Consider the following 12,827-nt stretch of genomic DNA (forward strand, 5'->3'; position numbering starts at 1 on the left):
AATCTACATATCCCCCCCATAGTATAGACCCTCACATGTAACACACAATACAAGATCATTAAATTTAGTTTTAATTCTACCCTGGGTGCAAAACTTAATTTTCATAAACCTGTTAAGTCTTAGTTCCTCTTCCCAAAGTTCAGCACTTTATCATGACCTTAGCTGAGCAGCAGTCTGTGTCAACTAATAAAGTTTACAAATGTAATGGGTTCTCACATCATTTCCTTATCTCCAAGTCTCTGGCCTTTTCTACAAGCAGATTGACAGACTCTTTGTAAGGTCACATTTGTCTATTATTGTCTTCCAGACCACCTCTAGTTATGAATTATTATTGATTACTGTAACCATCATGGTCAGGTGTAGTGATCTTAACTGGAACTTTTTACTACACCATCCAAGTACAAGTCCAGGTTGCTCTTTTTCAAACAATATTGAAGCAATTACATTAGAGACAGCAAAACAAATTGCTAAGCAGAGATGGGATGTTCCACACCCAAAACAACAGCAGGGGAAAAACTTCCCTTGCCCATCAGGTGCTGGCAGAGGGGCTTGGGTCAGTGCCGGGTTCCTGGGGCGCTGACTCATCCCCTTTGTTCAAGGGTGTTCAGGGATGCTTTGGTGGTTTTGTGGTGCTGGTGAAGCCTCAGAGTGCAGTTAAAACTGAAGGGTTGTTGGGGTCTGAGAATGCCAAATCAGTCCCCCAATGCAGGTGGGTTTCTAAGGGGGCCTTTGAGGTGCTAATGCAGCCTCCAGGGTAAAGAGTCTTGCTCTTCCCTGACCCACTGCCTGAAGCAGGGCAGGGGGGGTGGAGAAAAGAGGACAGAAACGTGATGGGAAAAGTGTGAGAAACACGAGTGGGAAAAGGGGGAAATTTCAAGGGAGAAAAGGGCAGAAATGTGAGGGGGAAAGTGTGAGAAACGAATGTGAAAAGGGAGGGAAACACAGAAAATGGGAAGTGAAAAGTGTGAGAAACATGAGGGTCAAAAACGGTGTGAATTGTGAGGGGAAAAGTTTGAGCAAAGTGAGAGGATAAGTGTGAGAAACGAGGAAAAATTAGAGACACGTATGGGGAAAGAAAAGACCTGGTTCTGCATAAAAAAACCCCAGTTGCTTAAACAGTAGTAGCTGACTGATTTGACACGATATATACAATCACAGCTGAAAAATCTGTTATTTCAGAGGGGTCCCCCCTATATTTCATAGCGTTTTCCCCAGCCAAGCAGTCAATGCCAAAAAGTAGATCTGCGGTGCTTCTCGGGTCAATTGTCCTGAAGAAATTACACTGATCCGCGGGAATCAGCGTCCGGTTCTCTGGCCGTGTTCGCCGTGAGCTACGATGGCATTTCTTTAGTGACACCCGGCCCTTCCCGCTCCTCATTTCCTCCCTTCTCCCCCCAGCTACAGCCCAAAGACCGCCCCAGCCGGGTCCCCCGCAGGTGCCGCTGCGGCCGCTCCCGGGCCGGGCCGGGCCGAGCAGCAGCTGCAGCCCCGGGGCCCGGCCGGAGCTGCCGCTGGCACCGAGGCTGAGCGGGACGTCGCGGCCCAAGGCAGCGGGAGCCCGTGAAGAGCCGGTGAGGCTGAGGAGCACCTGCGGGGGCTGTGGCGGCTGGGAGGAAGCGCCTGCCCTGAGGGGACAGGCGGGGAGCTGAGGGGCACGGTGGGACTGAGGGGACTGAGCGATGGCGGAGGTGGCGGGGGCTGGGAGGAGCGGGCCGCTGAGGGCAATGGCGGGGCTGGGGACGCTGAGGGCAGTGGTGGGACCGAGGGGTGTGGGGTACGAGCGACGGCAGCAATGAGGGGCGGAGGGTGATGGGGGCACTGGGGGCACTGAGGGCAGTACTGGGAGGTGAGGGCGATCGCTCTGAAGGCACTGAGGACAGCATTGAGAGCTGAGGGAGATGGCAGCGCTACCGGTCTGAGGGCAGTGACGGCTCTGGGAACACGAAGGACCATGCTGGGGACCTGAGGGCAGTGGTGGCACTGAGGCCCATGGCCGCTCGGGAGGGCACTCAGGGCACTGGGGGCTCTTTGCAGCCGCTGCCCCGAGGGAGCCCTCCCTGCCCTGAGCCACCAGCCCGAGCTCAGCAGATGTTGAAGGTGTGGCACATTCTTGGAGGAGAAGCTTTCATTGCCCCACCTTGAAATGGCCTCTTTCTTGAAGGTAAGTCTGCTCGATGACAATGCTGGGTCTGGACTGAGAGCTTTCTTGTAAGCTAGAGAAGTAAAGGCTTCTTTCATTCAGACTTTGATGGACAGTGATGCTTTTTACGCTACAGATTTTTGTTACATGCTCCTGGAAATACCCAATTTCAGTGCACATTTTCCTCTGGAGCAGCAGCAGAGGGCTCCAAAAAGCAGCAAATTGGAATTTCATGTCTGAGCAGCTGGATGGGTTGAGGTTCCCAGCCAGAAATGTGTACTTTGCGTGCGGGCTTGTAGCACACGATCCTGGGCAGTGCCTGGAGCGAGATCTGTCCTTGCTCACCCGTGCTGGGGACAAGGAGAGCCCCTGGATTTCTGCTGGCTGATTTCTTACAGCTCATGGCATAGGCCAGGGTCAGAGTGGGAGGGCACAAATGCTCCTTTGGTGTATTCTGTTTTTCTGAGTTCATGTTTTGCCTGGGAGATCATTTTGTGACAGCTTGAGCTTCTCTGCGGCAACTTCAATTTGGAGTTTAAAGCACTTGTCATGTGAACCACCAGGGCAGTGCTCCCCTCGTGTTCCACATCCCTTGGGAGTGGAGAACAACAGTTACTGTGTGCCTGAAGTGGTTCCTAGAAAATACCAAGTGATCTTTGGTTGACTTGTTTTTGTTTTTCTTCCAAGGAGGATGTCAGCGTTGTCCCTGAGTGTTCAGGGGAGCAGCCTGTCAACAGGGCTGCAGCTGAGAGAGCCTTGCCTGGCAACACAAGCAGTGGGAACAGTTCCCTGGAGCCCGAGGAGCCTGGTAAGAGGAGAGCCCCCATTCCTTGTGAGAGGTCTAAAAGGGCTGCTCTGAGCTGGACAGACACAGTGGGAGATCAGGAGTTCAGTCCTGTCTGCAATGTGGGCACCTCCTGAGCCTTTAGTTCAAATGCTGCAGTGGCAGCACCTCCCCGAGCCCTGCCCCGCAGTTGCGCTCCTGAGGAGGCACCGACACCGAGGCCTCTGCTGTGGCAGCAGAGCCGTGCCTGAGCCTGACCTGTGGGAGCTGTGTCACCAACCCCAGTGTCCCCATTCCAGGCTGAGGTCCACGGATCAATTTGCTGCAGGGTGACAGCGCTGCCGAGGCGGTGCTGGGCGGGGTGACTGTTGCAGCAACAGCAAAACCCCACCAAAATGATGAAGCCAGCGCCAAAGTCCAAACTTTTTTGCCTCAAATCATAACCTAAATTTGGTAGCACTCTGTTGATACCTGTCCTGAGACACAGGAGAAAAACAAGCAGCACAACATCTGAAGGCAAGCAATTCTCAAAGCCAGTAACTAAAGGGAAAGCCTAAATGTCCCCAGCCCAGCAAGGCCTCAGAGGAGAGAGGGAGCCCTTTGGATTTGCATTCCAGATGAAAGCTGGTGCAGCCTGCAGGCCTCACACGGAGCAATTTTCTTCCCAGCTGTTCCTGCCAGGGCTGCAGGCAGAGCTGGAGGAGCTGTGGTTCACTGCAGAGGCAGTTCTTCAGTCCCAGGTAATGGAGCTGGTTCATGGCTCAGCTCATGGCACTTTTCAGCCTCAGCCGTTCCACTGAGGACTGAGGGCTCTGTCAGCACAGGGAAAGAGCAGGGCCAGGCTTCTTTGTGTGAGCTGGGGCTGTGTTCACAACTCTCGTGGGTGCCGTTTGCAGTGGAAGTGCTGCAGCTTTATGGGGATACTTCAGACCTTTGCAGTCTGGAAAGCTCTGGAAGCATTGCTGTTCTCTGCAGAGCAGCTTCCAATTCCCAGGTCAGACTCTGCATTTCTGGCCATCCTCACAGTCCCTGGTAGGAGTACAGTTGCTGTCCTGGGGAAATACGCACTCAGCGATCTGATGCTGCCACCTGAGAGGTGAGGCCAGGGGGAACATGGCAGGGCAGGGGAGTTTGAGGCATGTGGGATTTGTAAATCTTGGGGTCCATGTAGATGTGGGGTCAGTTGTGTGCAGGGACAGCTGGAACTTCTGTCTCTTGTGTGCCAAGGGGAAAGGACCTGGCAGTGAGGCTTCTGGCAGTGCTTTCCTGCCAAGGGATTGCAAGCTAGCCTGGTTCTCAGAAGGAGTGAATAGGGATGTGAAAGCTAAATAGAAAAGTTCTTCATTCTTGGAAAGCCCCAGAACTTATTGGAGTATTTTCTTTCTTAGCCTGTTCAGGAACAGGCTTTATAATCCCTGAGAGAAGTACAATTGCTGCCAAGGGAAACGTGCACACAGCTGATGCTGACTCAGGGTCCCTTTTTCTGGCTTTCTCCAGGCCCCTCCAGGACAAGTGGAGCTGCTTCTGGATTGCTCCCAGGTAAGGAGGCTCCCCCAGTGACTCGAACTCCCAGAGTGGCCCAGCTTAGCTCAGTGATGAGGTTTCTCTTCACTCTAGTTTCAAGCCAGCATATGTTTTTGGGGTTCACTGATTTTCTTCAGGAAATCAAGTCTATCAAGTAAGCAAAAAAATAAGGGTGTAATCTCTCCCTGGGTTGCATTCCACAGTTTATTTCTGTGAAGGGCGAGAGAGAAAGGATTTGGGGTCGGGGGGTTTCTTTTAACAGGGTTTCTCGGAGGGAGGGAACATCAGAGAGAGAACCAATTATTTTTCTCAGCTAGTACATCTTACATACTTTCTACAAGTCAAGGTTACATTCACTGAGATAAGGAAATAACAGACACCAACTTCCTCAAATGCCCACAAAGGTGTAGGACTATACTCCACAGAAAAAGCAGGGCGGGAGAGAGGGAGGAGGGCATGGTTTCCTGGCAATGCAGGAGGGAAAGAAAGGGAAGGCACAAATACCCTCTCAGCTGCTGCAGCTCAGAGGCGTTCTGGGACAGGAAAAAACAGAGTTACAACTTTTCATGCTGGAGAGAAGGGTCTCTCTGCTACCACACCAGCACTTTCCAGACTAAAGAGACTCCAAGCATCTGGAAATGCCAGAAGGGTTTTTTCTTTACTTTATCCGGCTTCTCGCGGCAGAGCTGAGGAGAAAAAATTTCACTAACCATGGTAACCTGCCTCCCGGTAATAGCTGGGAGGAAAAGAGACGGGGGAGGGGAAATCACAACTAGAATAGGGGAAAAGATACATTTCAAGCTATCAAGTACAACACCCCAGCTCTTCCAGAGAAAGTTTTCTACACTCCAAGAATTTAGAGATTTTTCACTGAGGCCACAGCCTTGTCCAAGTGCACAGTCCTGGCTTATATTTGTTTTTTGTCAGTCCTGTTGTGATCTGAAGAATTTTTTAAACTTAAATTGATAGTTCCATATATTACCAGTGTAATTGTAGCAGTTTCCAGTAAATTAAAGTTTTAAATCAGATGGGTGTTGATCTGTGTTACCCAAAGCACTTTGCAGATGTAAACATTCTGATACTGAGGATTTTGGCAGTGAGTGAAGGCAGCTGGGGGAAAATATCCAAGCAAGCCCAGCAGATCTCAGTTCCAGTGCAGCTGGGCAATGAAACCACAGATTTTTGGTGGCCCAACCCACTGTGTGAATCCTAAAATCCAGAGCAATTCCCATTGGAATTGGCAGAGGTCAAAAGGGAACAGCTGCAGGGCAATGCTGGCCATGGCTGGCTCTGAGTCACCCAGCTGTGGATGTGCCAGGCACAGGCTGCTTTCAGCAGATGCATTTGCAGAGCCTTGGCTGGGCAGGCCCTTGGGTCCCCACTGAGTTCTCTGTGCCTCTCTAACACTGACAGAGGTGCAGAGCTGCTGGGAAACCCTGCAGGCCTCTCGCTGATTTGGCCTGGCAGAGCTTTACACTGTCCCAGCACAGAAGGTGCTTCACCTGCTCCTGCAAGTCCCTCTGCCTTGCTGAGGCCCCAGGGAAAGCAAAGGCCATGCCCTGCTACCTGGGTGGGATAGGAATGTGCATCTGTGCTGAGAGAGAGAGAGCAGGGAAGCAAATACAATCCTCTTAACAATTACAGTTTGCAAACCACAGCTGTCAGCTTTTCTGTGTTTGTATTAATGAGAAGGGTAGGGAGTAGCTTTGTGTATCGATGAGGGTGAAGCAGTGTCAGAATTCAGCTTATTTCTGTTTCTTTTCTGGCATTTTTCCTGTCATAAGGCTGACAGCCAAAGGCATCTTGCTCAGAATCCCAGATCTGTGACCTTAGCAGTAGCCAAGTGTCCCCTGTCAACCTGTTTGCCTCAAAGTAAGCAAAGTTCAAAGCAAAGGTGTGTTCACAGTAAAGGTGTGAGCTCTTGGCTTCTTTTAGAGACAGAAAACATACCAAACTCAAGCCTGCTTGCTGAATTCTCTAGAAAATCTGACTCACTCAAGGAAGTAGCATTTTGGGGTATTTGTGATGTGACAAATTTTCTGTTGATCATTCATTCAGATAATCAGTAAGCCAGACCAATAATTCTCTTATTAATGCTTTAACACATCTCACTGAAATAATATAACTTGAAATTTTGGCTTCAATCTGCAGCGGTATTTTGAAGATGAGAATATTCATTTGAGGGAGGAACAGATTGCTTTTGCAGAGTTGTGGTTTTTTGTTCAGCACACAGATTCTCTCATTTCCCCTTCTATAGTTGTAAGCATTAAAGTAAACCATCAGCTTGGGAAATGCAGCTCAAATGTACCTGTTTATATTTTGCTTAATGTATTTTTCGCATGAGCTGAAAGTACTCATTGGTCATTTGCTTCATAGCATTCTTTGTAATTGTGAGACGGAAAAAAGACCGCAGGAATTTCTCCCATCAACACAAAGTACGTAGGAGAGCATTACAAAGACCCTTTAGCCATATTCATGTTTTGCTTTACACAGACCTTTATTAAATGTATAGTTTTAAATGTATTTTACCAAGCAGACTTTCAGTTCAGTTACAGCAATTCCTTTTCAGTCAGCTAGACAAGTGAAGTATTCCCACACACATCTGCAATATCCTCCTTGTCTGCTATTACCCCTGAGTGAACTCCTTGCAGTTTCAGAGTTGCAATATAAGAAAATAATCAGGCACCGCATCAGAGTTTAAAAGCGGGAGTGGTCCCTGCCCTGGCCAGGAGCAGAGGAGCTGTGGTTGTGGCCCCGGGCACGTGCACCACGCCGCCTCCTTAGGAACCGCTCCCGCTCAGTGGGGTTGAGCACAACCTGGGGACACCTGTGACTCTCCTGGAGACCTGTCCGTGGTGTTCCAGCTTCCTCCTGCACACTGGAGCTTGAGGATCCACTGGAAGGAGTCCTCACCCGGGAGCTGGAGCTGCTGGGGCTGGCGCTGTTGTCCTCTCTGGTATCGTGGGCCTCTGTTCTGCGCCGGGCCACAATGACATTGATGAGGTCACGAACCAGGAGTGCTGTGTGTTCCTCCAAGTGGTTCTGCAGCCCCAGGAACACGATCGCCGCATTCAGACCACGGAGGCAGAGCCTGCACAGGATGGAGCTCTGCACCCTCGACCAGCCACCACTGGTCCTGGAATATTCCCTGCAGCCTCTGGCGCAGCCAGGGCCGCACGGGCTCCAGGAGGAGCTGTCCTTGACGGAAAAGTCCTGCCCACATCTCGGGCAGGAGGCCACCCACAGGCTCCAGCTCTGAAGGCTCAACTGGGGGCGGCATCCCCTGTGGAGAAGGTGCAGGGTCCTGGGGGCTGTTCTCGTCCAGCTGATGGGCAGCTGTCCCTGGCTGGCTGCTGGTCTCTGCTGCCTCCCCAGGGGACGTGATGACAAACTGGACATAGTCCTGTTCGCGCCTCTCGGAAAACCTGACAGTCTCTATTGCTGTCCTGCAGAGCGGGCAGGAGGGATTTGTTGTGGCCCACCGCAGGATGCAGCCCAGGCAGAACTGGTGGCAACAGGGCAGAACTGAAGCCGCGTCATCCCAAGTCTCCTGGCAGATGGGGCAGTTGCTGTCTGTCCCTGTGGCCATCCGTGTGCTCTGCAGCACGTTGGGGACAGCTGAAGACCAGGAGCTGCTCCCCTCGCTGGTGTCACATGCTGCAGGAGGGAGAGACCATAGTCACTGGCTGTGCCAAGGAGAGGAATAAAAGGCAGGAAATGCCCAGGTGCCTGGAGAAGGACACCCTCCTGTCTCCCTGAGCCCTGTCATCTGCCCCACGGCCACCGCAGGGACACAGGGGTGTCACCCTCAGTCTGCACCTGCTATGCCAGCTTGCCCCAAGCGGGCAGGGTGGGGAAACAGGAGTCATGGCTCTGGGATGGGCACTGGGAGCTGCTGAATTCTCTGACATCAGCTCCAACACACCACCCAGTACTGGAAAGGCCTGACTTCACTCTCCAGACCTTGCAGTCTTGGCTGGCGGAAGTCAAGGTTTGCCCCAGACTGTCCCAGGCTCTGCTGGTGCCTGAGTGGAATCAGCAATGGAGGTGATGTCACAATCTGGCACTTGTGATGTCACCCTCAATCACCCTGTGATGTCACAACAGGATGTTCCCCTTGCACCTTGTCAGGTGCAAAAATAAAATAGTCTTTCTTATTTTTAACTTCTACATCTCCATGCTACTCTCCTTTGGTTACTTGTGTCAGGTGGCCACAACTGTGTGTCCCTGCTCCTGACACGTTGCCGAGCTGTCCCACGAGCAGAACTGTGGTGGCAGCAGTCACCATGGGCTGCCTGCAGCTGGATCCAGACCCCTCTGCTCCTTCCTGCCCTGGCCTGGGCAAAGCTGGCATTTGGAGAACCTGGAGCATGGGAGTCTCCCACCCCTTTGGATGCCCCTGTCACAGGGAAAAGCAAAAAGGAAGCCTCTGCTCCAAGCACATCCATTTCTGCTGGCATTTGGCCACAGTGCCCGAACTATCTCTGCTTCCCAAGTCTCCATGTTCCTGAAAACCAGTGTCTTGCTGCTCCTCAAAAGTACCAGCGATGGAGACTGGCTCGACACCGCAGGAAGGAGCTGGAGTTGCTGACTCTCGGGAGCGGGTTACAACAATCCTTTTCTCTGAAGAGCCCAAGATCCATCGCCACAGTCGGCAGGCCCTAATGTCACAAATCCCTTCTTGTCTCAGATTGCTGTCATCATTCAGAGCTATTAGCTCTTCGGTATTTTTTTTTCCATGAGAAGGGCACTCTCTGGTATCCTGAGGGCTGGCTGCAGTGAGCCCAGGGTGCTCAGTGCATCCCCCACAGGCTCTGCCCAGGAACATCTCCTCAGGTGACAGTCCCTGGTCTCTATTCATGAGGCTTCTGCTCTGCCTCGCTGCCAGAGGCCATCACCTCCAGGCATTTCAGGCCAGTCTCTGCACAAGATTCTTCTCCTTTAAGGTTTAAAGTCAGACTTTGTCCTCTCTGCAGCCCCGCTCGATCGAGGGCATGAGGGCTCCTTGCACCAGGTTTTGGGGCCGTGTGACTGTTGTGCCTTGCTTACCCGATTAAATGAGTCCCCTTGGTGGTGCCAAGCAGAATTGCGGCTCCAAAGCCAGGAAGGAATTTCCTTTTGTTGTGAATTAATGTTGTAAATATTGGCTTTTCACAATTATTCTGATAAATATATTATATGCTTTCACGATATTCTTTTCTCTTAGCAAGTTACAGGCTTAGATAGGAATTCTGAATGGTAAGGATATGTCTCATCTGGAGAAGGCAAGATAACTCCAACAGGCAAGACCATGGGAGGATCAAGCTGTGGAAAACAGGCTATTATCAGCAGCAGGAAATGGAGAGCAAACTGTTACCAAAAAGCCGGTACCAGGACGTTGGCAAGGGGGAAAGATATGAAGCCCATCTGCTCTCTGAGGAAGTATAAGGGGCCTGGACTCTTATCAACAAGTGACCATCTGCAGCAGAAAGGAAACCAAACTCCAAAATAATACTGACCAGCTAGAATAACAATAACCAGCAAAAATTATGCTGACCAGCAGAAAATAACATGATCCAAGAAGGTGGAACCAGGGAGGGGACATGATTAAATATGCATTAACCTCTCACAGCAAAGATGGGATAAAAAGGACACTCCTGAAATACCAGGTGTGTTCCTGGTAACCCACCAGGGCACCCGGCCGTTTTAACCCTTTGCTTTATTTCTTTTGTCTCCTAATTGTCTTTTGTTTATATTAAATTCTTTTCATAATGTATTATGTGAATCTCTTTTTTAAGACTTTGCTACTTCTTTTGGCAGCAGTTTTTTTTTCACCGGCACAGTGACAAGGCCGGGCATCCACCCCGGCCACGGGGTGAAATGGAAAAGGCCGCTTTTCACATTCCGGAATCCTGCTCCCCGCCGGGCATCGCCGGGCCGGGGGAGAGGCGGGCGGTGTGCCTGGGGGTGTCCGTGTGGCCCCTGGGAGCTCAGCGCTGATGTGGCTCTGCGAAGCTCGGCCATCACAAGGGGCTCCCCCCTGCCGGCCGCGATGTCATCGCTGATGTTTTCCATTCCACGCTCCGACGTCACAAGGGCTTTACCCGGACCCCCCGTGAGCCCGCTGGCGACACGGGCTCCGCGGAGCCCCGCTGTAACCGGGGGCTCCCCCGGGGCCATTGTGACCTCACGGCCGATGCGGTCCCTCGCTGCCCCGCTGCGCTATAAAAGCGGGCACTCCGGCGCCGCGCCCGCCTGCGGCGGCATGGCTCGCTACCGCCGGCGCTCCCGCAGGAGCCGCAGCCGCAGCCGCAGCCGCAGCCGGAGCCGGCGCCGCCGCTCCCGCCGCCGGGGCGTGCGCAGGAGGCGCCGGGCCTCCCGCCGCTCCCGGTACCGCCGCCGCCGCAGCAGCCGCAGACGCCGCCGCCGGCGCTGAGCCGAGCGCGGGGCTCGGCCTCGCACGGCCCGAGGAGCGCGCAGAGCGCGGCCGTGGCGCGGGGCTGGCGATGCCAATAAAGGCCAGCAATTCCTACTGGCGTCTGCGTGTCCCTGAGTGCCCCTGAGTGTCCGTGGGTGTCCGTGCGTGTCCCCAAGCGGGGCCTGCCCCGAGTCCCTGTCAGTGTCAGATCGCTCCAAACGTTAACCCAAAACTCCCAATGGCACCCCTGAGCCATGTCCCAAGTGCCGCATTTACCCGCCGGGACAATTCCAGTCCACAACGAGCCACTCGCAAACGAGACACCAAAAAGTCACCGGGAAATAAGAAGACACTTCAGGGCCCTGCGATGACTGCAGGGGGATCAGGAGCCCAGGTGCTGATTTCCTCAGCTCTTCCCAAAACGTCAAATTGTATCGATAGGAATAGGCAGATCCGGTTGGTGTCAGTGGGAAAATGTGGGCTTTGTTCACCACAGAAAGATCTACTCAACACCTGCCTGAGCCACTGGCAATGACGGGAGGCACCTTTCACTGAGGAAAAAGAGTTCCAGCACAGGAGTCAATAGCGGGGCTCACTGACACAGCTTTGAACTGCCTTGGACGGGGGAAAGGGTCAAACTTGGCTCACCAATTCTAATAAACGTCATGGTATGCCAATGTCTCGGTTCTAGAGGACAGGTGTCTGCTAGGGAGGGGAAGGAGCCTCCCTTGGGATGAAAGAATGTAGACCTCCTCCCTCCAAATTACTATAAATTTGAAATCAAGGGGGCTTTCAGGCAGAGATCTGGGGATAGGAATAACAGGTCTTTACTAGTATAACCAGGCAAACAAACAGCAATAACTACAGCAATAACAAGGACACAGAACCAGGGACCCCAGGACAGCTTTCTCGGCTGAGATGGGATGGAGGAGAGGCTTTGTTTTCACAAACCCCCTTGGGCGGGCAGTCCCGGTGCTCCTGCAGGGCTCCGAGGAACAGTCGGCTGGAAACAGCAGGGATGAGCTGAGATCCTGGGCCGGTGGCTGAGGTGTATCAGCAGCTCCGCAGCGGTGCCTGGCACTGCCACACGTCCCGGCAGGGCAGGGGGTGCGAGGCCGCCAACAAAGAGGGGAGAAGGAGAAGAAGCAGCAACTCCGTCCGAGTGATGGCAAAATTCCCATTGTCCGTTGTTGAGCACACCTAAGTACCGGTAGTTAGGTTGTCCCAGCACATAATGGGTAAAAATTCCCCGGGCAGGCCAGAAGGACAAAACAACAAAAAAAGGACACCTAACCCTCAACAGCCAAAAATGGAACAAAGCAGCACAAATGGGATCCCTCCATCTGCTTCATGTGGGAAATGAGATTCTAAAGTTATGAGTTGTTGAATTGAGAGTTAATCACTGTTAATATTTGATTGATTGATTGATTGATTGATTGAGTTTTTAGTGCCTTTACCCCTGATTGTTTTCTCCCTGCTTCACCCGTGGTTACTCTTCCCTTAGACTGCATCCCCTTCCCCTTGGGCAGTGCCTTCACTGCTCCCCAAAATGGTGCCTGAGGCTGCACGCAAACTGAGGTTGGACTGAGCACTGCCAGGAAACAAAAACCCCTAACAACAACGAGCCAACAGGAAAATAAAGGACCAAAAGAACATATCCCAGTGAAGTTAGAAGGAAGACCATCTTCTTACACCACCTGAACCTGCTCAGAAGTGGTCGCCATGACCTGGAAGGAACGGGAGAGGACTGACCCCTGGACTACGAGCCGGTAAAGCCGTCTTCCTAGGGAGTCCCGTGAGGAAGGAAGGCCCAGCTCTGCGCTAGTGACAAAGCTGCATGGATCCTCCTCTTCTGCAGCATCCAGTGGGAGCAGTGGCTGTGTGTGCAACCCCTCGGGCCCCCACCCCAGAGCTGTCCTGTTCAATAAAGGCCTTTTTGAAAGGAGCTGGGCTCCTGGCCCATTCATAAGAGCTTGGGGGCT

At 52.5% G+C, this 12,827-nt stretch overlaps 2 protein-coding genes across 5 annotated transcripts; one reads left to right on the top strand and one right to left on the bottom strand.

Moving 5' to 3' along the window:
* The first annotated feature begins 633 nt into the window (after nt 1-633).
* LOC147647987 (uncharacterized) lies at nt 634-10,200 on the top strand. Of its 4 annotated transcripts, none has more exons than XM_086867304.1 (5): nt 634-709; nt 1,399-1,571; nt 2,035-2,161; nt 2,828-2,948; nt 4,422-10,200. In XM_086867304.1, exons 3-5 carry the CDS (start codon nt 2,144-2,146, stop codon nt 4,604-4,606), a joined length of 324 nt encoding a protein of 107 aa, XP_086723430.1. In that variant the 5' UTR covers nt 634-709; nt 1,399-1,571; nt 2,035-2,143; the 3' UTR covers nt 4,607-10,200. The 4 variants fall into 4 exon arrangements, with proteins under 4 accessions (XP_086723430.1, XP_086723428.1, XP_086723429.1 ...); XM_086867302.1 differs by lacking the exon at nt 634-709 and adding an exon at nt 3,593-3,664 and having other exon boundaries at nt 1,435-1,571; XM_086867303.1 differs by lacking the exons at nt 634-709; nt 1,399-1,571 and adding exons at nt 1,659-1,688; nt 3,593-3,664.
* On the bottom strand, nt 6,921-8,523 carry LOC147647988 (uncharacterized). The gene is made up of 2 exons (XM_086867306.1): nt 8,412-8,523; nt 6,921-8,105 (listed from the first exon to the last, which is right to left on the bottom strand). Exon 2 carries the CDS (start codon nt 8,035-8,037, stop codon nt 7,453-7,455), a length of 585 nt encoding a protein of 194 aa, XP_086723432.1. The 5' UTR covers nt 8,038-8,105; nt 8,412-8,523; the 3' UTR covers nt 6,921-7,452.
* Nucleotides 10,201-12,827: the final 2,627 nt, after the last annotated feature.

Source organism: Cyanistes caeruleus, chromosome Z (assembly GCF_971803275.1).
Source record: "Cyanistes caeruleus chromosome Z, bCyaCae1.hap1.1, whole genome shotgun sequence".
NCBI lineage: Eukaryota > Metazoa > Chordata > Aves > Passeriformes > Paridae > Cyanistes > Cyanistes caeruleus.

What these genes read in the sequence shown, in the direction of transcription:
- LOC147647988 (XM_086867306.1), bottom strand. Translation starts at nt 8,037, where the DNA reads ATGGCCACAGGGACAGACAGCAACTGCCCCATCTGCCAGGAGACTTGG.
- LOC147647987 (XM_086867302.1), top strand. An exon ending in CCTGGAGCCCGAGGAGCCTG is followed by an intron (nt 2,949 to 3,592) that starts GTAAGAGGAGAG and finishes TTTTCTTCCCAG; the next exon opens with CTGTTCCTGCCAGGGCTGCA. An exon ending in AGGCAGTTCTTCAGTCCCAG is followed by an intron (nt 3,665 to 4,421) that starts GTAATGGAGCTG and finishes GGCTTTCTCCAG; the next exon opens with GCCCCTCCAGGACAAGTGGA.